The 27,907-nt window shown below is 43.7% G+C and overlaps 1 protein-coding gene across 3 annotated transcripts; it reads right to left on the bottom strand.

Annotated features, from left to right (window-relative positions):
• Positions 1-1,673: 1,673 nt before the first annotated feature.
• On the bottom strand, positions 1,674-26,570 carry FAM168B (family with sequence similarity 168 member B). Of its 3 annotated transcripts, none has more exons than XM_058811894.1 (7): positions 26,432-26,570; positions 19,955-20,035; positions 15,959-16,042; positions 10,802-10,944; positions 9,719-9,896; positions 7,884-8,013; positions 1,674-6,588 (listed from the first exon to the last, which is right to left on the bottom strand). In XM_058811894.1, the coding sequence occupies exons 2-6, from the start codon at positions 20,022-20,024 to the stop codon at positions 7,901-7,903; spliced, it is 588 nt and encodes a 195-aa protein (XP_058667877.1). In that variant the 5' UTR covers positions 20,025-20,035; positions 26,432-26,570; the 3' UTR covers positions 1,674-6,588; positions 7,884-7,900. The 3 variants fall into 3 exon arrangements, with proteins under 3 accessions (XP_058667877.1, XP_058667879.1, XP_058667878.1); XM_058811896.1 differs by lacking the exon at positions 26,432-26,570 and adding an exon at positions 26,313-26,409; XM_058811895.1 differs by lacking the exon at positions 26,432-26,570 and adding an exon at positions 26,006-26,099.
• Positions 26,571-27,907: the final 1,337 nt, after the last annotated feature.

Raw genomic sequence — 27,907 nt, 5'->3', positions numbered from 1 at the left:
CATCACATGGCCTCCATTCTATTCTGGATGATAAAGACAGGATAGCTAATAGCCTGATGGATACTAAAATAAAATCCTGGAGTGCACTTAGCCTCCTACACACCAGTCAGACATTTCATCCATGCAATTCAGCAACACTGACATTTCCTACACAAAAAAAATCCCATCTAAGAAAGTACATCATTCCTGATTCCAAGGGAGCTCACCAATGAAACTTTCTGTTACCTGACTTTGTTTACAGCAAGCCACAGAGTTTAGAATCTAAACCAAGATGTTAGAAACAGCAAGTTTTGGTTTTGCCCAGAATTAGTTACAGGAAAACCTGAAACTCAAAATTTCTTGCCTGATTTCTACCAATCACTAACTGAGCACTGGAGGGGGCTCTGGCTGCTCTCAGGTGTTCAGAGCTGCCCTAAATGAGGGAGTTCTTATCCCCACAGCAAGTGGAGCCACTGTCACCGAGGGGAGGGTAACACACATTAATTACACTGCCACTGCAAAATCCATCTGGCAGGAGGGAGAAGTCAAACCATTACTGACCCACCATTTTGGCAGTTCCATGGACACGTTTAGAACCACCAGAGACTGAGGAGCTCAGCACCACGTCCTTGCAGGTGCTGAATCCAGTACAAGGTCAGGTTTCAGAGCAGCAGACTCCCGGGAGAACAGCTACATCAGAACCCTTCTAGCCTGGGAGTGATCAGCACCATTCTGAAGAACAGCTCTTCCCTTTATAGCATCCCAGATTTCAGCAACCCACTGGCAGAGGATTATGAATTTTCATCAACTGCAGTGCTCTGCAAAAAACACTCCCAAACCTATCTACCTGTAACATGAAAGCAATCCCAGGATAACTGACCAACAATTAGCTTGAGGAAAAACACACTGAAAAAAAAAAATCTGTCCATGGCATCCCTTGTGCTCAGCTACAATTTTAGAAGCTCAACTACTTAAATCTACCTGTAGCAAAAATCCTGTCTATTGAAACACTATTCCTGCAGATTGATGTAGTCACGTTGCACCTTCCTCTTCCACATGCGTTGCTTTTTTCCAGAAGGTTATCAGATAAGTTATTGTTATTTTTGGAGACCTACAATAAATGAAAATAGCCAGTTAGTTCAAGCAGCTTAGTTGTTCCCCCAGAGCTTTACAACCACCCACACACTAAAGAAATAGGATAATTACCCACACTTCACACCTACTCAGCTCCTTTCCTTCTGGGGAACACTCAAGACACTGATTTCTAACAGCTTTCTGCTCAGGGCTGTCACCTCTCCAATCAAACAGCACGGCTTTGGTATGAAGCAAATGCTCAAGTATTGTCAAATTTTACATCTGTTCCATTTCCTTTGTTTTAAGCTATAAAATAAAACCTCTCAAACCCCAGAAATGTCTCAAAAGGGAACAAGGCAGGGTTGAACATCTTTACCACACTCTCAGACAGGACAACTTAGGGCAGCTTTATTCCCCACTGGGGAGCTTTGCCATTGTGTTCTGTTAGGAATCAGAAAACCTTACTGAGCAAAGGCACTCATCCCATTTCAACATTTTGCTTTGCTTCTATCAATCACCAGATTCCATCAGCTCGAAGAGTTTAAATGCACCATACTGTTCTCCAGCACAGAATGTTTTCTGGAAGGATGTCACCAAAGACAGTAGGAAAGAAACCACAATAAGCAACACAAGTCAATCTTTATTGAAAACTGAAGTATTAATACATAACAATTCTTGTTACAATAAACGTGCTTTTAAGAATTTAAACTTGAGCTCATCTACTCATTGAATTGCATAAAAAATAAAAAAGTATGAATTTTCACAATTGAACTGGCTCAGAATGGAATCTCCACTCTTTGTGTTGATGCAATAGTTCAATGCAGGAGTGAGTGATGCCTTAAAACTTATTCTGGAAGACAACACTGACCTAAACTTAAAAAAAAAGTACCAATACAACTGTTCCTAAGACAGTTTTAAAAAAAGTCATAAAAAGGAAACCTGTGTCTATTTCATAACAAACATGGAGAACTATTACTGGGGCCTCTTGTACTTCCATTGCATGCACTCACTTTTTTAGATCTTAGGACAGGAGGGCAGCCAATAATAGCATTACAATTAAAAAAACCCACTAACAAATCCCTTCTACTTAAAACAAGTCTGTACAGCAGCCAGCTAAAAAAGCTTTCCCAGTTTGCCTGCTAAGTGCCCAAAAGTCACAATGAGTTTAGAAAAGTCATGTTCATTTTCTTGATGTTGAAACTTCAGGGCCCATAAATTGTCCAGATGTAGAAGTCACAAATGGACCCTCACTACGAGTGAAATTCAGGTGTTTCAGGGTTCTATGCAACCTGCACAAGAAAAGGTTTCTTGTCCCCACTGTTCCTCTTCCCTCCCTGGTGCCCACAGCACACCTTGCTGGGCAGAGGCTGCAGAGTGCCCAGAGCCCTCCCAGCAGAGGGGAACCAGCTCAGCTCTGGGCCAGCCCTGCTCAAACTGCCCACCCTGCTGCAGTGCCCCTGCCAGGAGCTGTGGCATCTCACCTCCTGTGTGAGGGGCTCTGCAGGAAGCCTCGAGCTGACAAACACAGGATTGGAAGCTGACACTTGTTAATGAGAACAGGGTGAGTGAGCTGAAACGGCCACGTCTTTTACAGCCCTCCCAGAGGCTGCCTCTGCCTCCCAGGGCTGAGGAAGCTGGACTGACACAGGCTGGGGCTGTGTCCTGAGGAGCACTGCACAAACACAGCCCGGGCAGCCATGGAGCAGGCACAGCCACAGGCTCTGTGCCACACCTCCAGCTGCAGCATCACTATTGCTCACCTTCCTAAGATGGGAGGTCTCACACACACAGGAGTGTGGTAACACAGGTCCCACCCCTGGTTTGAGCCTAGAGTTAGGTGGTGGTGTCAGGCTGATGTGCTTACCCATTTGAGCAAACCCTCATGAGCAGTGTGCAGCTCTGTGCTGAAGCACTGGGGAGTGGTTCCAAGTCCATGCTCTCGCCCTGCTGGCCAAGGAGCAGTGAAGGCAGGACCCTGCAGGAGAGCAGCCCATGCTGAGTGCCCTGGGGCACAGCTCTGAACCATCAGCTCTCCTGACACCAGCCAGACACCCTGGTACCGATGGGTGGTGGTTTGCTTGTTGTTTGGTTAGCTTTATCAGTGGATGGAGCGATACAAGGAAGAACTCCAATGGAAATAAAGGACTTTTTCACCTACAGCTGCATCTAAGCATTTAACTTGCATAGTACACTCAAAATGAAGCTTTCTTGAGCAGCAATCCTGCATGTCTCCTAGAAACTCCAAACAGGAGAGGGTTACAACAAGCATAAGCAACATCTAGCAGTAGGTTGTCTCTTTTCCTTCCTGGTGTTTAGTAAACCACCACCACACTGATAGGGTTATGTGGTTTTGGTGCCAATTTTTAGCCATTTTTCTTTCGCTGCTGCTACATTTAAAAGACATTTTCATCAGCTGTTACTGACATAGGGAATACCTTGGTTTTTAAAAAATACTTTATCTAGACGCAACACTTGAAATTTGAATTAAAAAAAATTCTTGGACTTCTCTTAGTTATTGCTGCAACAGTTATTTTCATTTCCAGGTTTATAGTAGTACTTTTTTTTTTAATTATATAAAGCTGCCATAAAAGTTTTCTTTTTTAAAGAGAAGCTTGATCTGAAATGTCTCTACTGCACCAGCTCTTTTAATTTGCTGAGGAGCTTTAGTGCAAACACATACTGCGTTTTCATTTATAAAGGAATTCTAAATAGGGAATGTTATATAAAAAGCAGGAGAGAATGTTTCGTAAGACCCTCGCTGTGTAAACGCCTATTTAATGATGTACAGTTTCCCCCACTGCAGTTTTATATCCATGCTTTCTACTATTTGGAACAAAATACCATTGAGATAGTTATATATACACATATTCCCCCATCCCCCTGCACTGTGCTTTTGGTTACTTTTCAGAAGAACTCCTGGAGACAAGCTCCAGCCTCCCAGTAGGATCAGAATCGCTCAGGACTGGAAGGTGCAGTACCTTTGGAAAAGGTACACTCTCTCCCTCCTGGATGAATCCCATAATACAACTCAGAAAAAAAAGTGCTCAAGTAAGTGAGACTGCCTAAGTGTTATGGAATACTACACAGAGCCCAGTTCCAAGCTGACACTGAGGAATCTGAAGTTAGAGCAAATCTATAGGAAGTTATATTCATTCCTTGACTATTCTCTATTGCAGCATTCACGGAAGTTCTCTCCTATGACTTTAGTTCATGGTGATGAGACAGGAGACAGCAAAACTTCCAGCCTGGCCCTCACAGCTGCTCCCCAGCAAAGCTCTGCTCCAGCCCTCAGCTCCTGCTCGGGACGAGCGCCCTGGTTGGTGCTCACTGTGCTCTGCCACACCTGACTGATCACAGCTGCAAATCTAACACACACATGGAATTGTTACACACACTGAACAAAGCAGTACACATTCAACTAAGTTTGTCTTGGATCATTTTCTGCTCCATATAAAAACATATGGAAATCCCTAAGCTGCAGTAAGTGCTCATGAGTAAGGTTGAAAGTACTTATTCCAACAACATAGTTATGTTCAAGGCATTAGAAATAAGGGGGCCATCCACTGACAGTGATTCATGCAAAATAAACCTAAACTTTATTTAAAAAAAAAAAAAAGGGTACAAAATACAGAGAGTGCTTACTGTAAAAAATAAAGTTACTGAAGGCTCTAACCACCAATGGGGTATGAAGGTACACAAGCCTCTCACCAGGGCAGAGTACTGGGATGGCAGCACTAAATCAGCACTGATGCTACCCCAAATCAGCTGCCAAACCTGTACAGGAGCAGAACACCCCAAAACAAAGCATAACTAAGATACACAACTTCAAAAAATTTAATTCTGAATGGAAGTTAACCTACGAGAACAAGACAGCCTGATATACCTCTGTGTAAATGCTTAAAAGGGAACAACATTTTATATCCATTTACTGCATAATTTATTGCAGGCAGAATGTATAAAAAAAATTGCATCTTTCTGGAATTGTAAATCAAGCAGGTTTAAGAAGAACCTCGGTTTTAATGTGCAATATTCAAATTTAAAAATTTAAAATCTCTCCCATAACAATTTTGGTATACAAATGGGTTCCAAGGCTAGCCCTTTATCCCCACAGCATTTGCTTTGAGGTACTTTAAAAATTGAAGTTGCAAGAAAGAATATCACAAATGACTCATTGCAATGAAATGCTAATCTGCAGTCGAGTCTTATTTTACGTGCTTCCAAGTGCAATTTAGGAAGTAAAAAAAAAGAAAATACTAAGAAAACACATCAAAAGGCTGTAACCAACAAATGGCTCCTACTTCAATTACAAATATTGTCATGAAAAAAAAACAAAACAAAACTGCTATTTAAACCCTCTATATTCTGGCAGCCCTACTACACAGTATCCATAGTCCATACTGCAAGTAGATAATAAGGAAATTGTGTTAAAATGATTTGTTCCCCTTTAACATACTCATCAGGCACACAAGCTTTCCTCAGAATAACATGCAGCTGAACTCTGTTGCAGAAAGCCCTTGCACCTCTTAAGTTTCTGGAAAGCAAGCTGGATCAACTGCACATATGTTTTCAACTGACTACAACATTCTTTAGGAAAAACAGCACGAATTTGCTCAACTGAGAACTAAAAGGAAGAGTTTTTCTATCAGTCTGTGCGGCAGTCTCACTTTGACACATCTTGCATTATCTGAAAGATAGCACTGGATAGAAATCTCCCCAGGACATACTATTCATTCTGCAGGTGATACCACCTCCTACTATTCCTAAGAGCCAGTTTTGCCTCAAGGAAGTTTGCCTTATTTACTGGCACACACAGCATTACCTCTGTCATTTAATTCTGATCCTTAAGAGCATCTGTATAACACTGATTCCATACAATGAAAATGAAAAGGTATGAAGTAAACTAATGGTGTGCGGGATGTCTACAGCTTGTCTGACTCGTTTTCCAGTCACTCCAATTTATTAGCTGAATTTGAAAAGAACACATCACTTAAACAAAAATATGCCCCTTTGAAACTGGCAACTCCATCAACCTGAAACAGGCTGAAGCACTCATCTAATGTATGTTATGGCATTCTAGAAAGAAACTCACTTCCATGATTCTACCTTGTCAGACCCTGCATACATTACAACAGTGCATTAGTGATACAAGTTGTAAAATACTTCTCGGTTCCTTTGGATTTGCATATGATGGTTTTTGCATCAGTCACTGCAGGTAGATTGAGCAAGCTTTGTTTTTGTGTTTTAACATGCATTCAACTAGATATGGATCAGAATAAATTTATACTCCCTTTTTATCATTATAATTAGCTAAAAAATTGCAAGACAGTCCACAAAACAGGATTTGCTTTAAGACTAACTGCTGGAGTTCCAAGATGTAAGATATGCAGCACTGGAAAATCTTCAGTGATCAGGAATTAGTAGTGTTTAGCCAAGTGTTGAAAGCATTCAGAAGGAAAGTCCTGGTTGGAGGCATGAGGGCTTCAGCACCAACTTTTAAACCTCAATTTCTTGATTGCATATCTCCCATCTTTAAACCTACATTAAGAGGGGGAAAAGAGTGGGAAATATTCTCAATTAGGTGAAATTCCATTTGAGTGTGGCAGAACACAATAACATTGCATGCACCACATACACCAACAAATGCCAAGTTTAAATAATGTTGCCTAGCAGTTATCCTGTCACATTTTGAGGTCAGAACACACAACATGGACTCGCTCTGGTCATGTCCAGTCCAGCTTTCTGCCAGCACCACCATTGATTTTAAGGTAGAACATGGAATATTAGGGTATTTTATGCTAAATTTAATTACCAGCAGTCATGAGTTTATTAGCAGCATAATATTCACTTCTTATACTTGGGTGGTGTGAGATTCTTGGCTGAAATACTTCATGAATGATATGCATTTCAGATCTGCAGACAGCTGAGTACCACCACAGCGAAATGAGGAATGGCTGCTACATTACTAACTCAAAGGGAATGGTCACCTGCAATCTCAGAACTCTGCACTTCTAACTGCTGAAACAGAAATCCAGAAAAAGTTAAAACAAAGTTCACTTTTGTCATAAACTAAATGGACTAAAAGTGAAAATTTCAAGTTCAGTTGGTCTGACAAGTCACTAATTCAAATGAAGCTGTTTTCAACTTATGCTAAGAATAACCAAACAAACTAGAAATGAAGTGGCTATCACAAAAACATTAGTCCTTGTCTCGGTTTGACACAGATTACACCTCCAAAATCCATCCCCCTTCATAGCAGATTTCAAAATTAAACTCTTTTTCTTGAAACCCACTATCTAAATTTTGGTTCACACTAAAAAAGCTTTTTCCATGCTGACTGCAAGAAGTATAAACTGATACTTACGTGAAACACAGTGAATATATGAAATCATCTCAAGGTTATCTCTAATCATCTCACGGTTTCAACAGCTTCTGACAAATATTCACCCTCTGAGCAAGGCAAAACACCTTGCCTACATATTTAGCTAATCACAGATAATTTGACTAGAGAGTCAAATACATTCAATTTAGGAATCACAGTACTGCTGAATTGAACAATTACCAATGATTCCAAATTACTGAATATATTAAATTCCACATGTATTTTAATAAGGTCAACTTAAGGCTCATTCTTTCACATTTGACAATCACACATCATGAAAATTATTCACGACTTGTGAAGACACAGACCACTCAAGAAACCCCAGCAGGATTTTTGAGTATTCCTGCTCAATTAGAATTCTGCAGAAGCACCCCCCATTGCAAAATGTCCCCCAGAGAACCTGAAATGCTGTTGTTTGTAAGAAAGATTAAGTGCTTTCAATGCAACTTACACTGACTGCCAGGATGATCACCACTGTGGGGGCACATAACTATAGGTTGGTGTTCCTGGAGCCCGATACGTGGGCATAGTGACTGGATGAGGGGCTACTGGAGTTGGGGAATGAGTTGTCAACAAAGTACCTGGAATGAAGAGAACAGTTTTACAGTAAGCAAAAATTCTACTGGAGAGGAAAAAAAAAAAAGAGGGGAGAAAAATGGAAGTAATTTTAAAGACAATTACAACTTACTCATCTTCAAAATTACCAGAATTGTTTTGCATTCCAGGCCCAGTCTTCTTCAAACCTTTATGCCAGGGGGCCATTGTGGCCCAGTGGATGTTTAGGCTCATGCATACAAAGATATTCAATACTCAAAAATAGCTCTAGCAGAAACCCTGCAACATAAGCAACTCTTCCCACAGCAGGCTTAACATGCCATTAAGAATATTTGATGGTAGAGATAACTTGACTGATAAATCAGAATAAATTAGTTCTTGTTTGCATTATTACAGATACGCTTCTTCCCCACTAATGTTAGTGACACCTAACTCTTCTAGTTTTGAAGTTTCTCAAATGAAATTATAACTTTGACAGGATACAAACCAGAATCTCAAAACGAACTTATGGCTCCTGTTTATTAGATTTTTAAATTAGCATCCCTTGAGTGAATGTGGAGTTTTCTTTGTGAGTTACCCAGGGAGTAACAAAGCATGACACTCCCTCAGCAAACACTCAGAGATGACACTGAACTATTGATTAAACACCATTCTCTCCAAAACACTACAACCAAAAGACTCTGGCAACGGGAAGGTGACATCTCCAACCATTTCCCATGACACAGAGGACCTGCAGGTAGTACAAACACACAAAGTGTTGTATCTCAAGACAAGGAAGGTCTGTGATCTTAGGGGTGAGCCCAGAACATGGTATTTTCCTCAGCTCTAAGAGGCTGCTGATTTCAACTGATTTCAAATGCAGTAGGAAAACAAAGTCACACTCTTGACACTGGTATAAGGAGAAACAAAGGGTGCAAGAGTAAGTGATATTCCATACAGACATGAAGAAAACTGCTGTCTCACAATACTAACTCTGGAAAGAGGATGTGGCACCTCCATCCTTAGAGGTGGTAGGTACTGCTGAACAAGAACAAATCTGACTCAGCTGGACTCACTCAGAAGTGCACTGGTGAGGGCACACCCTGAGTGCTCTGTTCAGCTCTGGCCTGTCAGGTTGGGAAGGACCTTGGCACACTGAGCACATCCAGAGGAGACAACGAGGCTGGAGAGGGGCTGGGAGCACAAACCCTGCGAGGAAGCCCTGAGAGAGCTGGGGGTGCTCAGCCTGCAGAAAAGGAGACTCAGGGCTGCCCCCATCACTCTGCACAGCTCTTGAAAGGTGCCTGTGCTCACCTGGGGCTGGGCTCTGTCTGCAGCAGTACTGACAGAATCAGAGGTCACAGCCTCAAGCTGCACCAAGGGAAATACAGGTTGGATATTGGGAAAAAGATTTTCACTGAAAGAGTGAAGAAGTTCTGGAATGTTCTGCCCAGGGAGGTGGTGCAGTCCCCATCCCTGGGTGTGTTTAACACAGCCTGGATGTGGCACTGGGTGCCAGGGTTTAGTTGAGCTGCTGGGGCTGGGTTGGACTCGATGATGTTGAAGGTCTCCCCCCAGCTGGTCATTCTGTGATTCTGTGAAGACACACGACCTGCACAATTCCTTCTGTACCGACATTTGTATGATTTTGTCAAGTGCACCTGTGGCATCCCATTTTGCCATGTAGCTGTGCTCCCCCAGGCTCAAAGGAGAGCTGCACTGAGGAGAAGCCCTCGGAGTGAGGGCACCCACCTGCTGACATTGCCATGGTGGTCCCAGCCACCATGCCCATGGTGACCCCGTTCCCTCGGGGCGGCGGGATCGGAGCAGGGTACATGGTTGCTGGCATTCCATTGGGCTGCACGACTGTGGTGTGGTGGATTACGTGGGGTGGTGCTGCATACAAAGGCTGTGTGTAGTAAGTGCCTTGCTGTTGGAGAAAAAACAGTAATGAAGTAATTACAGTGTATCTGTACATAAATGATAGCTTCTGTCACAAATGTATCATAAAATAAAAGTATTACTCTAAATGCAACGAATTTACAGAGCAGAAGCTGAAACATTTATTGTAGCTATTAAAATTGTTTCACTTGCAATTTAGCATTTTATCCCTCTTTAAGGCATTTAGGATAACAAATGAAGTAGGGACCTTAGTAGTTCAACCATAAGGACTCATGCATCATTCATTCCCTTCCTTTTAATCCCTGTCATATATTAATCCATAACAGAACTTTTCATTATATCACAACTTTTTGTTCAGTTGCTTTTAGTAAAAGAATCCAATGTTTTTGGCAAATCCAAGTACACTAAGCAGACTGAATAAAACTTGTTACATGCTTATTAATCCTCTTCAGCTACTCTTTACATGCCAGGTGAGTTCCCACTACAAAAGAAGGCCAACTTTTCCCTAAAATATCATATTTACTGAAGTGTCTTAATTCTACCCTTTGTAATAGCTTTCAACAGTTTCCCTAGCATGAGACTTGGCAAATCTGTGAAATTACAACAGAAACTTCATAAAAAAAATTATGACAATTATTACAAACAAAAAACCAGGATACTGGTAGTTATAGGATCCAGCAGGTTCTGATTAACTGCTGAATTTAGTGTCATTTCAAAGAATGAACACATTACAGTAAGTGCTGAGTAACTGTCAGGCAAGAGAGGATGTAAAAATGCAGACACACTAAATCATTGCGCTAAGAATTCTTCCAGCAGGCAGCTAAACATTCTCCCAATGCACAAAGAAATGAAAGAGATGAAAAGTTCAGAGTTCCCCAGAGGTGACAGGGACACAGAGGTGCCCCAGAGGCCCTGTGTGCTCTGCCCACATACCTGTGCATATGGGTTCTGCTGGGGGTAGGCACTTCGGACTGGGTACACAGCAGTCTGGTAGGGGTTGGGTGAGGATGAGTAGGGCGGCACTGCCCCACTGGTGGGTGAACAGGACACCTTGTACGGGGTGCCTGGCGTGTAACCTGCAACACAGGAAACCTGCAGTCACACTCTGAGCACGCTGCAATCATTTTCATACTCCCCAACTCCATAAGCTTCATGGCTCTCGGAGTCTCTGCTGCTCAGAGTGACTCTGAGATATGTACAGGCTTCTTTTCCCAGCCTGGCAGTTGAAGGAGGAGTCAGGATTCCTTGTTCTCATTCTCAAAGTTGTTTATTGTTTCTTATCTAGAACAATTTTTCTCTGACCCACTGAGATCTGTCTGGCAGGTCAGACAGAGACACAGTGCCCACCTCAGAGGTGGTGTTGTCTCTTTATACTAAAAACTACATTATTTACCATAACTTCCCAATACCTGTCACCTATGTTAGACAGCGAGCTTCTACTCTAAACCAATCTAAAAGTGCCAACATCACAGCAGAAGATGGATGCCAAGAAGAAGGTGGTGAAAGACTGAACATCCCCAGATTCCTCCATGTTGCCTCCTGAACCCCCATTCTAAAAAACCTCTAAATATCTATTTTTCACCCTGTGATAAATTCACTATCATTCTACTTAAACTTTCGTGGCTTGTAAATCCTCATAAAAGGTTGGTAATTTTTTCCATGGGTCAAGATGAAAGGCACAGGGATCTTGAGCTTTGTGCCAAGGTCCCTGAGCCCCCTGACAGGGTCTCAAGTCCTCCAGGGCAGTCAGAGGAATTTCTTGGGTTCTGTCACATGGGAGTACTTCATTGTAGCTGTTGGTTTGAGGGATCCCTGGGGAGGCCCTAAGCTGTGTGCTCACTGGCAGCAGCAGGCAGGCCAGGAGACTCCACACAGCTTCTGAGGGTGCTGATTAGCTGAGGGTTTATTGGGGGTCCCACCCCCAGAAGCAGCATGGCTTCTGAGAATGAAGGGGAAGGAGGGGGAGAGAGGGAGAGCCTGGGGATAAAAGGGCCAAGAGAGAATCTGTGGTCTCCCCCCACAGCCTAACAAGGAGATTCAAAGTGGGTGCAGAATAGGCCTTGGGCCAATGGAATTACAGACCCATGATACTGCAGGGAAGGATCACAGGCCTGGAATAAACTGTACATTTTGGAGGGGTGAGACAGAGCAAACCATTTAACTAAAATGTAACAGCACACTTCATTTAGTCCCAATATCCAAGCACAAGGTCTATCACTTGCCTAATACTAGAAACAGTCTGGAAATAGTATTTGGCATGAAAAGGTAACTGTGTACTTGCACCTATGGATACAGAGCAAAAAGCACATTTTCATGTTAACACATTAAATACCAGGATGTGGCATATTAGGCAGCACCTCTACATAGGGGAACTTGGCACATGTGGCAGTCAATTCTCCACACACCCCAAATCACACTGGCAAAACACAGCAGCAGTCAACTAACCTGCTGTAGGGGATGATACAGCACAAGAGTAAGAATTTCAAAAGCCAGAATCATCTAAAAACCTCATGATGGATTTTCAGAGAACAGAGACAAAATCTGCAACCTCGACTTCAACTTACCTTTACTTCTATTTGTTTTCTGGCATTTTCTGAACTGGCTGAAATAAACATGAAATGCTGTACCTTTAAAACGCAAACACTGCAAAGTTCAGTGCAGCTGCAAATTCAACCTGGAAGGCACTAAGATCCTTAAATCTTCTTTTACAGTATTATAGATGTAGGCATGTCCTTAAACATCACTTAAGAATTTATACCACAGTAAGACTTCAGATGCCATCAGAATGTGGTTGCCATTCCTATTACAGGGCCCCCAGAATCAGCCTGCCTTTGTAAATGTTTGGAACTGTGAAATTTTTAGAGGGATAACTGGAACTGCTGGTTCATATTGCCCAAAGACAGCTTTTCCTTAATTTCTCCAGCCCTCATCAGACAAGGTGTCAGGGTCAGAAAAAGCACTTGAAAAGGCATGGAGGAGACTGTGATATACTGATATTTATCTATCTATATATAATGTTTATATATATATTTTCTATAATATACATAATGTTTCTGCATGCTACACTCCCAGGATTATTCCATGGCCACAGTGGGAATATAAACACCTCAGCAGCAGCACCCAACAGCTTTAACATTCAGGGTGGCACACAGCAGGCATGACCTGGTCTGGAGAAAGCATCAAGGCTCTGCCTGTGCTGCTGTGATCTTGGATTTCCTGCAGGTCTGTCACACTGGGAGACACAACATCCACAGGTACAATTTATAGTTACTTGGAATTGAATAAATTAGTACCAGGGCAGTGCAAGAAAGAACAGACACTTGGTAATTATAGAAAAAATAAGAGTATCAGAGTAGAGATCAGGTTGATTTTAAAAACTGCCTGGAATGGGCTGACTTCAATACAGAGAACAGATCTGAAGTTGTACAGCAGAGAATTTGTGGCATTTGTGCTGTCAAAAATCAGTCTGTGCAAACAGCATGATGACACATGACCTTCATTCTTCTTAAAGAAGTCTGGGCTTCTTTGCAATTTCATGACACCCTTCAAACTAAAAGTTGCTTAGCTAACAAAGAAATAGGTTGACTGTTTTTTTTTAATAGAATATTTACCTTTAAAAAAGCTGTACCACAGCACTTACTCTGAGATTCTAAGTATTTCATAGATCCAGCATGCTGAGGAAGTGACTTCTATTAGTATGGAGAGCTACTTGTGGTGAAAACCCCAGCTACAAAATGCTGAACATGAAGAATCACTGCAACCATGTCCTCAGTGAAGCCCACTTTCATTCTAAAAACCCACTGATGCAGCTGCACAGGCAATTTCTCTTTCATTCTTGCAAAGTGGTAAATCTGCACAAGAGGTATTCTGTCATTGCATTCATTTTTTCTTCTCCATAATATGGAACAAAGACCTTAACAGTAAATGACAGGAGAAGTCAAAACCACAGTAATTTAAGACAGTTACCTGTAAAAAGCACCCTTTTGTAACAGCAGTGGCACAGCACATTCAAATACTGCTGTGTAGTATGAATTTACAAAAGCTTTGATTCTACAAACAAGCTGTTACATCAGAAAGGTTAAAACAGATATAAAAACATTCCAGCTGTTAGGACAAAGTACTCTAAGTTGTTATCTGCCTGAATTAGAGGTCTGTACATTTTGAACTTTTGTTCACAGCTTGAAGAGCAGACAAAAATGAAAGCTATTCTTAGTTCTGAAATAAAAGTGTACTCCCTATTCAACAGCAATAAAGACTCACAGTACTAGTTTTTAAAAAATTAATGACATTCAAGGACAGAATATGATTTTTATGCATCTTTATTTATTTTTCTTAGAAGTGAAAAGGTTCTTTCTTTGACTTTGGTATATAGCATGAGATATATTCCAAGATTAATCAATGCAAACTAATATTACAACATGACTAAGTCTAACAGGTCCAGAATCTTTGCCAGAATTCTCATGATTTGTTAAATTGATTCCATGCAGCTTCCTGCAGGAGGATGTGCAAACTGCAGCCTGTACTAAGACTGTACTACCTTCAGCTACCTGCTCCCAGGATCAAAGCCTACAGCTCCTGCTCAGCTTAGCTGCAGGACACGCAGGGCAGCACAGACGGCAGGGAAACTGAGAGGCCTGACAGAAATAGAGCCAATAATCAAAGCCCACATGGGGCTCTGCCACCTGAGCTAGGGGATCCCCCCTGATGGGAACTGCTCTCCCTTGAACTTGGCTCTCAGGGTGAGGTCTGGAGCAATCCAGTGCAGCTGCAAGCTGGCATCCCAGATATGAGACTGGCACAGTGGCAATACCCAGCCATGGGACTGATAATACCCAGCCATGGGACTGATTTCTTTTAGCTTCTGCAATCTCTAACATTAATCTGCCTCCTTACTTTAAGTTCAAGGCCAAAGAAAAGACAAAGTGTGAGCCTGCACTCACTCTGCCTCTAAGCAGCAAACTGCACAGTGACAGAGGTTGTACCAACAGAATCCCACACATTTCCAAGGGAACTACACGCTTTTAACAGGTTCTGCAGGCAAACATTTTACATGAGTGTTTTGTCTCAGTAATTGCTGCCACACCCTCAAGAGTCTCCTGGTAGTTAATGAAGTCCATCCATTACAAACTAAACTTCAATACCAAGCAAGCTCCCACAGCATAAGATTCCCAATTTCAAGCAGTATCCTTTCCTACTGCCAGAAATTACACAAGGGCATTCAGGGACAAATTTGGTTATGTGCCACATGTAGCTCTGGAGGACTGGCATGATACATGGAAGTGGAGGAGTTCTGAGGATGCCCAGCTCTGCATTACCAAAGCAATGTAAGGAATTCCTTCCTATACAAAATAACCATAGGGAGAACACTGTCGTCTCAGCATGTTCCTGCTTTAAGTGGAAATTAAACACTACCAGTTCCTATTTTGCTTCGAGGATTAGCACATTAAAATCATGTTTTACTAGTGAAAGCAGAACTACACAAAAAAAACTTTGGTGAGTGCCTTGTTCTTGTCTGTTTTCCCACTCCCCCTTTCCCAGGCTCATCCCATTCCCTTCCTTAAATGACACCCATGACAGTGCAGTAACCTGAGTCCTTGTCCTGCATCCACAATGGTGGATCAGCCTCACCCAGCAACCATCAGCTTGTGCAAGACAATCCTAAGGGCAGGGAGAAGCCAGCAAGCTGAACTTGGAAAGATACAATTTAAGAAAGGGGCGAAATAGAAAAGTTTTGAGGATAACAGACAGAAAAAAACCCCCAGATATCTGGGAATGACCAGAAGGATCCAAAGCAAGCAGAGCCATGAAGGAAGCAGTGAAGAGAAATGCAATGCAAACCTCAAGGATTATCTGGAAATACAGAAAAAACAGCTAAAACCTCAGCTGTTCCCTTCTTGAAAGGTGCATGCAGTATGACTTGAGATTATAATATCTTTAATTTATCAGATGATTCCTCATGAGTCATGGTCAAGGCAATATAAAACTTATCCCACAGTACAAGTGTTGTTGTGAGCCCCTACAGCTTTTCCTCCTTCTTGCCTCTAACCCCTTGCAAAGGCCAGGTCCCTGCTGAGCCCCCAGTTCACATACCTGTTTGGAAGGTGGGATTTGCTCCAGGATACATGTTGGGGGAATAGGCAGGAGCAGCCGCTGCATAGCCCATGGGGAAGCCAGCTGGGAGAGAGAACACAGCACAGTTACCTTCCAGCTCACTGTACTCTCCAAGCTCTCACTGCACGTGCTTTAACTGAGGCAAGCAAACAGCCTTCAATCACACCTCCTCAAATAAAACATTGCAATCCTCCTCTGCCAAGCCCCCTGAAGATGAATGCTAAGTGAAGAGTGCAGCTATAGTTTCACAAGTCCATTCTCTCTTACACCCCTCTTCCAGCCATCTCTGTTGGCCAACTAACTCTTAAGTTGCAAAACCAAGTTTTGTGTAGCTGTCCTGCACTCCTCCCCCTGGTGTGACACACAAATAATACCTTAAGATTTTCGCTTTTGTATTTTTCATGTATTTGTAATCCTGCAATTCTTTACTTTCCAACTTTAAGCTCCATATAGAGTATTAGCTGCTGCTTTCCCATTTTGGGCAGGCACAACAATTCCTCTCCAGGCCTGGCACTCAAGGACACCTCACTGCCTCAGGCCTGAGAGATGGAAACAAAAGTGAGTTGGGGGGAGCAAACTTGGGGTACATGACTTCATTGCCTGAAGCTGGAATTGGGAGATTGATCCCCAATATGCAAATGGCCCAAACTTACCAAAGTGTGCAAAACCCATGGTCCATTTTGGGTGTAGCCCCTGGGGAGCTTTGTCTGCCCTCAATACCCTGGGTACCTTAAGGCCCTTCAATAAATGTAAGTTTTTATTCCCTTAACAGTCTGCCTTCTGTTTTTAGGTAGCCCCCAAAAAGGCATCACATACAGTATTTATCTGAATGGACTTTTTCACAGAAATAAATTCCTAGAAGTGAGAGTAACTCTGGCTCTCCAGATCAGAGGTATCTCAAGTAGAAAGTACAAAGCAGTAGCAGCCCAAATTGCTTGCTGAATTTGACACACATTTGCTACTACACCTAGAAGGTATAAGGAAGCTCCCCAGTTTCAGACACACACTGTGACAGCAGTAACTGGGATTCACAGAGGTATTGCCAAAATGACAGTGACACACTTCTGCACCAGAGAACACTGATATACTCCAGTGCAAGGCACAACACAGCATTAGCAAAAGCTTGTTACCTGAAAGACACAAAGCTTGTTCAGATTAAGTGGAATTTCTGAATTAATCATAGCTATTAGTTTTCCCAAGAACCTATTTACATTATTCAAATCTGTAAAGCCAAGTAATGTCTGTATTCAGAAAGATGGAGTTCCTACCACATTCTGCTCTCTACTTATAAAGATTTCAGCTCCTTCAGATAAAAGGCAATTAGTATTTGCATACCCACTGTCAGACTCAGAGCTGAGTTTCAAACTGCTGTTGAGATTTGAAGGGTTTTTATTTCACTGTGAATCCCAGAGTCCTCAGCAATTACTCCCAACAATAAGAATTACTCAGCTCAGGAGTATATATGCTAGCCCAGTTTTGTAAAGCACTCTGTAAACATATCAAGTGACACACTTGGCACTACTATGAGGTGGTCAGCATGGAGAAGACTAAGAAAAGCCTTAGGCTTAAAAATCAAAGTTAAAAATAACATCTCCAAGTCATAACAACTTTTCAGAGTGTAAATAGCTCTTCAGTTTTCAAACTCCCAAGATCCTGGTGCAAAGCTTTAGTACAACTTAACGATACTCAAACACACTACACATCTGCAACAGTGTGTGTGGGAAACATTTGCAGTCCTTTCTTTCTTTGTTCCTAGCTTTAGCTGCCTTGAGGAGCACTGAGCTACACAAGGAACAGGTCATTTATGGAAAATGTAACTGCAACAAGCAGCAGCTTTAGCTTCTACAAGGAACTTCCATCCATATAGAGCATTTGAATATTGATTTCTTGCTGCTGTAAAACTACCCAACAGCCTAAAATCGGTGTAGTATAATATAAACAGTTATTAAATATGCAACAGCTTTAGAAACACATTGCCTTTCAGTAATGCATTCCACCTACTGCTGTGTTCCTCACTTTCTATCACCATGCACCCCATGTAAATGCAATGATTTGGAGTGGAGAATCTGCAGCTTTCAGTTTAGGAGAAGCAAAGAACAGGGAGTTAGTCATGCAACATTTAAAAAAATCCTAAAATGCAATTCTACTTTTCATTTTAGAGAATGTGCTTTGTATTAATCCCACAATCTTAAAGGCTGGACCAGGCACTCAGCAAACTATCTAATGGAGTAACACATCACTGACTAAGCTGAATTTAGGGGTCAACACTGCATGAACTGACCAAGCAACTGCTGCAAGGGAGAATTCTAAGTAACCACCCTGTAGCATGACATTTAAGGCACTTCTGCAACAATTCTATTTCAATTCCAGATATTTTAGTTATGCAGAATGGCAAGCAAAGTACTTACATAATTAAAAATATAGTCTAGTACATATAATAGTAGAATAAAAGATTAGAGATTGTAATGTTGTTTAAACTGCTATTTATGAATTTACAATAGTATTTTGTCCTAAATAAAGATACAACTTAGTTTAGTATAGACAAAAGCTTCAATGCAATATGTAGATACTTATAAGTACAAATCCCAAGCTGGCTAATATAAATCTGAGTTTAGAAAATGAACAGAGCTAAAGATATGAAGTTATATTCAAATAATCCATAATAATCTTTATCTAAAGCAAAGGAAAGGCTGGAAAAGCAATCCATTATAAATACAGAAATTACTGTCCCATACATTATATTAATTAGTAAGCCTCTGCTGCTTGCCTTATTAAAAGATTACCACAGCCTTTATAACTCAGAGAGTAAAACCATCCTGCAGGACTTATGGTTACACAGTGTCAGCTTTATAATTTATTACTGCACCATTCCAGTCACTCAACAGATCTAAAAGCATTTAAACACATTTGGTGTTTCCCTTAGAAATACTGTAGAAATCAAGGAAGGTACACTAGTTAGAGGATCATGAAAAGCAAAAAAAAAAAAAAAAAAAAAAATTAAAATGTTTTTGAGACAATCAAGCCAATAAGCAGAATTCATTCATGCACCACTGTTTAGAAGGAGGAACAGAGAAAAGTAGAACAGGAAAACGAATTTTAGTGCATTACCCAAGGTGCAAAACAGATTTAAGAATGGTAAATACCAGCGGGAAAATATAGTACAGCTACTAAGAATATAAACAGTAGCAGCACAGAATAATTTCTGCCTCCCCACACAGACACCAACTAAATCATAAAACTGCCTCCCTGTAAAAGCTAAAGAAGTTTGACTTCTTATGAAATGCAAAGCTGAGCAGAAAAGACCCTGCAGCCTCTCCCAGGATGGAAACTCCCTTCTGTCAAAGATAACAGAAAAAAAGGACAGCATCAAGACATGCTGCTTGAAATGTCTCCCAGAGGCACTCAGGCTTCTCTTCAGCCTTCCTGGAAAGTTATGTCCCAATCTAATCTTGCCTCATCCAACTTTTAGACTATAGAGATATCAGAAATGAAGCATCCTTGCATATACATTAGATGGGGGGTGGGGGGGAACCTAATGAAAAACTAAGTCAATGAGAAGCAGATAAAACAGGAAATTCAATGTATTTCCATTTCAAAAACATTTTTGGCCATTTTCTTGGTGCCACCTTTGATGCCATGCTTTGGGCAGTGAGAGAACAGACAGCATGAACAAGAATTAGAGGATAAAAAGGTTAACAGTGCCAGTCAACTGGCAGCAGGAATAGATTGCCTCCTCTTCTTGCAGGGCGTAATTATTAGAACTCCTAAAATAAGCTGCATTGGAAGAGATACTGAAGTTAGAAATATAACAGAAGAAATAACATGACTCTTGGAATGTCACTTTTTAAATTTAAAAGCAACCTCATCCCAATCCCAAAACAGATGTCCATGAAGGCATTCACAAGTGACTGCTCCTTCTTGACCACGAGCAAAGAACAGCGTAACCAAAGCTCATCAGAAAACGGAGCTGCTTACCTGGATAACCAATTCCTTTGGCATTTGCATAGGGAACCCCAGAAGATCCAGGGCTATACACAGGATTCATGATTTCAGTAACTGAATCAGGAAACAAAGAAAAACAAAACCAGTATTTACTTAAGTGTAGGGAAAGCTTGAAATTGCAACGCTTAACATGAAACTAGAAACAAGGAAACGCATTGGAAGAAAATGTAACAAATGAAAAAGCAGCAATTCCACCACTTTCTCAACATTAAAACTGTAGCTACAGGCAGGAAAGAATCACTGCAGGAAGAAGTTTCAAAGCATCCTAACCCTCAGTCAGCCAGAGAATGTCTCGGGAATGAAACATTCCCTGTTGTGGAGCACGCTTTCAAAATATTTCCATAGCCCAGAGCTCCCCCGTGGTGTGCAGCTCCAAACCCACTGCAGGGGCTCTCCTGTGCTGGGCTCCTCTCCTCCTGCCATGTGTCAGTCACTCAGCACCTCCCTGCCATGTGTCAGTCACTCAGCTCCTCTCCACCATTTACCAATCACTCAGATCCTCTCTACCATTTATCAGTCACTCAGCATCTCTCTGCCATCCACCACCCTCACTTTCTTCCCAGTTCTCTCCTGAAGCCTCTAGCCAAGGGATGCAAACACTCATGGTCTGCTCTTACTGGCACTTGGAGCCTGGATTCCAGTCCTTTACTATCAAACATCCATCCAAGTGCTACAGCAGCAAGTGGCCAAAGGCTCTGTGCATTCAGAAGCAGCCCACAGCTCTTTGTTTACTTCCTGCCAAGCTCCTCAGAGCCTATGACAAGCCCACAGTCCTGTCCAGTCATTTCTGAATGATGCACTCACACAAAACCCAGGCTCCTACAGCCAGCATCACCCACAGGAATAAAACCAAATCCCCTTTGAAAAAGAACTCTGTATGCAAACACCACGGAAAATAAAATTGCATTGAAGGTGCTTCTAAGTGCCTCATACAGGAATACTGTTCACAACCACTACTCCAGTATTTTAGAAAAAAATTCTTCATATTAAAGCTCAGGATCTTCAATCATCTGATTGTCTGCATATATAGGTAGATACACACAGATCTCCCAGGGGAGGATTTCATATACACACATCTATAGGTTTCCATACACAGATCTTCACAGGGGAGGTTTACACTGGGTATTTGAAAAAGGCTCTTCCCCCACAGGGTGCTGGGCACTGAACAGGCTCCCCAGGGCAGTGCTCACGGCACAGGCCTCACACAGCTCAAGGAATGTCTGGACAATGCTCTCAGGACATGCTGGAATTCTTGGGCCAGGAGCTGGCCTGATTGTCCCTGAGTGTCCCTTCCAGCTCAGACATTCAGTGACTCTTCCTGCAAGCACCCAAGACAGAAAGGCACTCTATGAAACCAAACTTTCTTATTAACTGCTGATGGCTGACACTTGAACAACTTCTTCTACATCTTACTTAAACCAACTGGGTGTTAAGCAGTTAAACACAGTTGAAGGAAATTTTGTAAATAAAATTTATGAAACAAGGAAGTTTAATTACACATGCACTACCTTGGTTACAGGATATGTTATGGCAGGAATCCAAGTGGAGTTTATCAGTATAGCTGCACTGATAAACCCAGGGTAAGTGACTCTATAAAGCATAAATAGTTTGCTTTTTAAAGGAGCACTAAAACCAGCTCTGTGCCAAGAGAATTGGCAGCACCTGGTACACAACAGATATAAAACTGCCATTTGTGCAAAATTAGGAATCAGTAAGTGCTGTCAGAAAGTTCATAACCAGGTTTCACAAAACACTCCAAGTCAATATAAGATAATTAGAAGATTCATCAGTTTCATGGGCTTCCTCCTCTCACTTTCCAACAATACTAACTTACACAGAATCGCCTTTTTCATTCGGATTCATGTGATTGCACATCAAGAAAACAGAATCCACTGAGCTACAAGCAAACAAGCTGCCATTTACATCACTCAGGATGAAAAAAGCTCCCCAGGGCAGCAGGTTTTAATCACCTGACCCACACCTAGAGCCATTTGAAACAAATCTCTTTGAAAATGTTCTACAGCAAGCTATACTTCAAGAATTTAAAAAGCGCTTGTAGTGCTATATATAGTGTTTAAAGTGCTCTATTTCACTGAAGCCCTGTGGAGTTTTAGCAGCATTAACTCTGGGCCATAATCAACAGGTGTATTTTGCTGGACCAGCATTTTCTTTTAGCAAGGCTGCTCTTTTCTCCCCTACTTTCTTCAGTGTATCCTTCTCCCTCAAGCACAACTCTCACTTGAAAACTTGCAGTCTGTTCCCTTTATATCTCCCTGTACTTTCTTCTCATGTGCATTTCTGCTCCTCTTTCAATGTTGATTTTGTCTGTAAATTTACAAAATCCTTAGGGGCTCAAGCTTCACTTTGGTTTCAGCATTTCCCAGTTATGGGGTTAAAGCCTTAAGGAGATGGATAAACCTTTCCACTCAACACAGTGCTCTCCCACACCCTCATATTCCACAAATGTGCTGCTCCTCCTTGCAGTCCCCACAGCAATTAGGAGAAAATACTCTGGAACCTTCTCACCATTCTGAATGGCAGTGAACAAAAAGAACTGTCGGGTGGAAAACCAGCAAGGGCCTCCTGTGAGTATTTAGGCTAAATACACAAAAAAAAATCCCAAGTATTAGAAATATCAGTAGACAAGCACTGCAGAGCAACACATGGACATACTCTGTGGGAGATGGCTTAAGGAGGAGCCACACAAAAATGAAGAGGAGGAGGAAATGGATAGAAAATGTCACAACACAGACCTGATCTCAAAGGAAGTACAGACTGACAGACAGGAACTCCACCTAAGTAAGGGGGGGAACCCCCTATAACACTGGTAGCCTCAAGCTGTTCACTTCCACTGCCAATGAATCCATGCCTCCAACTCCACACACACAAATTAATCCAGCTTTGGTGGGACAGGGATGTACTTTCACCACTGACACACAAGTCAGAGCCACCAGCCTACACAAAGTGCTCACAGTCTGTAATGCAGACAGAATGTCAGACCACTTCTAATTAAAAATAATTATCTTCGGGTCTTTTCTGAAGGACCCAACACGTGTAAGTATAATTATGTAGTATTACCCAGTGGTTGCAATCATCCCACTCTCACCATAATTTGACTTGGAAGGGCTTCTGCTACACTGGGATGTGGAACCTTGCAGTCCACTTCCCTGGAATGCTCCAAGTCCACATCAAACACTAGGGAGGATCGGTATAAAGGGAGCCCAAAGAATTCGTGTCTTTCAACTGCTTTGTTGGCATTCCCTCCAAAGCATTCTCATGCTAATGAATATGCAAATCAGTGTCTACAGTGCATCATCTGTATATAAATTGCACAGAGCTAACTGTATATGCATTACTCTCTCAGCTGAAATGAAGGCAATCATACTTATTAAAGGTGCTCTGATTAAGGAGTGCCCAAGGATGCTGGGAGTGCAAACCTTCACCTTTCACTCTGGCTACAGCCAGGCACTCAAAGCCAGCTCTCAGCAGGCCTGTGAGATCTCATCTTGGTGCAGCTACCAGGACAACCCCCCTCCTCTCACAGCCAGGTTTTGGGAAGCTGAGCACAAAGGGCAGCCCCTGCTAGTGCTGAAGCTCCAGCACTCCCAGTTGGATCTGTCTTGCACACAGCCTTTCCTGCTACACCCAGGACAAGCGTGCTTCTAGGAAACTCTGCTTTGAAAAATCCTCTCACAGAGGTGAATGTAAGAACCCACAGATCAATGCAAACACTATGAGACAAACTGCACATCCCTTTGTAAAAGATGTATTTTGTTACTCCTCATTTTCACACTACCAGAGTAAGACCTACCAAATGCCATTTAATGCTCTTATGAAGACAATTCCACCACAAGAGTTGGGGAGGAATCTCCAAACACCTTGGCTAAAGCACACTACTGTGGCCCAGTAATGCTTTCCTTCTAGGATCTTAGGCAGACACACACACACACCAAGCCACTGCAGGGTTTAACATGGATCCATTCTGGAACGCTTTCAGAAAGCCATTTGCCATGAAATTGTACAAATGACCCAATTTGCACTTGCTAAGTTACTTACCATCTTAATAACACTCTACATTTTACCCGTTTGACTTCCAGTCAAAGCATAATACAAGTGAAAGACATAAGTGCCTGGTAATGTAAAAGAAGTCATTTCCACTGCTAAGTAACAAAGAAAATAGTTCATGACACTTCAGCTCTTCAAGCAACTGACAATTAAAGTCTCAGTTACACTGTGTTCTGTTAAACCTTCAGCCACCAAAGAGGCAAATCCAAGGCCAAAAAGCAGGTACTTTTCTCAGAATTAGTTAGAAAAGGGGGGCTCATGCTATAAAGACCAAGACAAGGCACCCCATGCTGCTCTGGTACAGGCAGGTAGTATTTAATTCCTTCCATTCCCCCAAAGCCCTCAGAAGCAGTCCCTGGATTGCCCCAGGAAGGAGGAGAAGCCTGTCCAGGGCAGAGCAGAGGTTTGGGGCAGCCCAGGGGTTCAGGCAGCTGCAGTCAGTGCCCACAGAGCTGCCAGGCAGTCCCTGCACCGGGACCCTCACCAGATAACAGATAAGCTGCCCGCCAGGATTCTGGATAAAGGATTGCTGGTTTCTGTCTATCGGCTTGAGAGAACTGAGACACACCCCCAGATGGCCAAGACCGAAGGGAGCAGGGCTGGACAGGGACAGCACGGACTGAGGATGCAGAACCACAGCCTAGAGAAGGACAGCTAACAACTCTGCTCAAAGCTCTCACACAAAGTAAAACACAAAGCTGGAACTCTCATTCCCATGCAAGCCTTCCTCCCCTGCTTGAGTTACAAGCTGCTGGCACAGAGGAAGAACTGGACAGCCCCAAGCACTCTGTGTTCGGTGTGCATGCCTTCTTTTCTCCTAAGGCTAAACCAGGAATGGAGCAGTTTAGGCTTTTTAATCCTTTCTAGTGAATACAGCTCTCACCTGCAAGCCTGATCTACCCAGGGTTTGTTAGGGCTTTTCCCTATTTAAATACACCTGCATTAACACCAACACTAGTGCTCAGTGGCAGTAAGGATGGAGACAACATGACCAGATGTGAAAGACTCTACAGTTCCATGTCACTCACACAAACAAAACCCACACAGAAAACATAACACAAAGATCCTGCTTGTGATCCAACTTCATTTGTACGTTGTGGCATTGCTCTAGTCTCCAAAACGTCACAGAACATTATCAAAACCTTCCTTTCTTCAAAAAACCCCTTCTAACTTATGGAAACGTTAAACAAACTGCACAATATTTCTCAAAGTCCACAATTTCTATTGTTGCTATGGCACAAGGGGATAGAAGCCGCCAGCTCCAATCCCTGTATCTCCTGTATAACTTTGAATTTGTGGGCATTCTCATCTCAAACAGGTCCTCAAATCACCAAGTCCTCACTGTAAGAATCATAGAAGCCAAATTTAGGGAAGTTTATCAACTATGAGAAACAGAAAAAAAATCAAATTGGAAGAGTACAGCTTCACTGCATGAAGGAATTGTATTTACAACTTGTATTTAAGCCCAGAGCTCTGCTTCTTCCTAAAATCCTAGAAAGCATTTTTTCATTACATTAATTTTCAATTTATTCCCTATTACTTTCTGAAATAACACGAAGCTGTCACAAACCACAACGGACACAGAACTTCCAAAGCCTCCCGAGCCCTCCTCCGTTCCAACCTCAGAGTTAAATGTGTAATTACCGCCCCAAACGCGCAGGAAAGGCTGAATTCCACCAGCCTGGAACTTTTATGACACTGACAATTACACATCTTGCAGCAAAATCATCAGAGCGGACAGAAAGTCTGCTCGCAGGAGGGAACACGCACACGGCGATTCAAGAACAAATCAAGTTTCACTGAAATGAATGTAAACCCCCCCGATAATGCAAACACCGTGAGACACACTGCGCACTGCTCTGCAGCACATGTGTTCTCTTCCTCCTGATTTCCACAGCCGTGCAGAAACACCCGATCTGCCCCGAGAGCTGGCTGGCTGCCCTCACCGAGCCCTTTTACCTTTCTCACAACACCGATTTCACCATCGGCCCGCTGTTCCTGCGGCCCCAAACGCTGCAGCACAGCACGGCAAGCCCCGCCAGTACCGCCTCCCTTTCCGCCGAGGGCCGAGCGGGGATCGGTGCCTGCGGCTCGCAAGCCGGGCACACACGGCCCCCGCACGGCTCCCTCACGCAGCCGCGGCCCCGGGCCGGAGCCCTCATGACGCCGCGCTCCGCCCGCACCGAGTTCGCACCCGGACGATGCCGCGCCGCCGCCAGCGCCCGGCCCCGCCGTGCCGGGGAGGCCGCGGGCCCTGCGCAGGTACCTGTTCCGGCCGGAGGCGGCTCCCCTCGGCCGGGCGGGCCGCGGCTGTCCCGAGCTGGCGCAGCGGGGCGGGCCCGGCGCGGCCGCCCGCGTCCCCCCCGTTCCCGGGCCCGCACTCACCGTGAGCGGCGGCGCTGCGTGCGGGCGGCGCGGCGGGCGCTGGCTCGGCCGTGCGTGCGGGTGCCCGCGCCTGCGTGCGTGCGTGCGTGGGAGCGTGCGCGGCCCCGCGGGCACGGCACGGCACGGGACGGGACGGGACGGGAGGGGGCGGCCGCTCCGCGCCGGCCGCACCGCACAACTGCGCACCGACCGCGCTGACGTCACTTCCGCCCGGCCGTCACGTGCGCGGAAAGCCCGGGCACGTGAGGGCGCGGCCCGGCGCCATGGCGGGCGGGGCCAGCGCGGCCCGTCCCGGCCCCTCACGGAGCGGGGATGGAGCGGGGCTGGGCTGGGGGACGCAAAGGTGCCGGCATGGAAAGTGAATGGGTCAGCGCAGTGGTTTAACTGCACGTTTCAGTGTCGCAGCGAGCCCCAATGGCTTGCTGCGTAATTCTGTTAAAGCTCCTGGCAGCACAGCTCGCTGGTTTTTCTGGTTCTTCCCTCAGCCGTGGTTAGATGCATAAAACCAATGGCCGTGGGCACAGCAGCTTGAAGAAAGTGCTTGTGTGGCACACAGTGAAGAAAATGAGGCTGCCTGGCACGGTTCTGGAAGTGCTATCCAGTTTTCACATCTATTTTTTGAAAAAAAATCCCGCTTCCATGAAAGCCTCTGCAAGTCCTATGGAAAACATAGGGAATGTGGGAGTTGTGCAGAGCTTTGTGGGCTGTGCAGAGCTTTGTGGGCTGCTCCTTCCAGGGGGTGCAGCGTCCCAGGGCTCAGGGACCCTCTGCTAAGGGAAGAGGCAGAGGCTGAAAGTCTGTGTGAGCTGAAAATTAGGGAAAAGAGGGTTTAATCCTGAAAGCAGGATTAAACAGCCCCTCCAAGGGGCTGCAGCTCAGTAAGGCACTCCTGCTGAGACATGGGCTCAGGGCCTTACTGGGCACACTTCATGGCTTTTGCTGGCTGTGGAGTATTTTTTCCTGAAAATCACTGCCACGATAGGAACGCTCCCTTAAAACCTCTGCTTTCCCAACAGTTTTTGTTTGAACTCAGGAAACTTCTCTAGAGGTTTGAACTGCACCAAGCTATGTACAAAACTGAAATAGAGGAGCATAGTGAATTAAACCAGGTAGGATTTATAAGAGATTTAGAATTTATGTGTCTGACTAATTCTCTGTTCTCCAGGTGATGGATTCAAGCCAACCCTACAACTGTTACATCTGGCTCTGCCAAGGTGTGATCCTCAGACAAAGCACTCAGAGCTCCCATCTCAGATCTAGAACTGAGCTTTTGGTACCTGCAGAGGAAGGGCCAAGGCAGCAGTTGAGTGGCAGGGGAATTTAGCCCAGAGCCTGTGGGCACTGCTGAATGTGGCAACACAGCAGAGCCCAGGGACAGCTGGGCAGGACTGACATTGCTGCCCCTCAAACACCTGAGCGTGTCCAGAGGAGGCTGGAGAGGGGCTGGGAGCACAAACCCTGAGAGGAAGCCCTGAG

Source organism: Ammospiza caudacuta, chromosome 11, assembly GCF_027887145.1.
Source record: "Ammospiza caudacuta isolate bAmmCau1 chromosome 11, bAmmCau1.pri, whole genome shotgun sequence".
Classification (NCBI taxonomy): Eukaryota; Metazoa; Chordata; class Aves; order Passeriformes; family Passerellidae; genus Ammospiza; species Ammospiza caudacuta.
The sequence above is the reverse complement of the archived record's forward strand: the minus strand, read 5'-3'. Positions and strand labels throughout refer to the sequence as shown.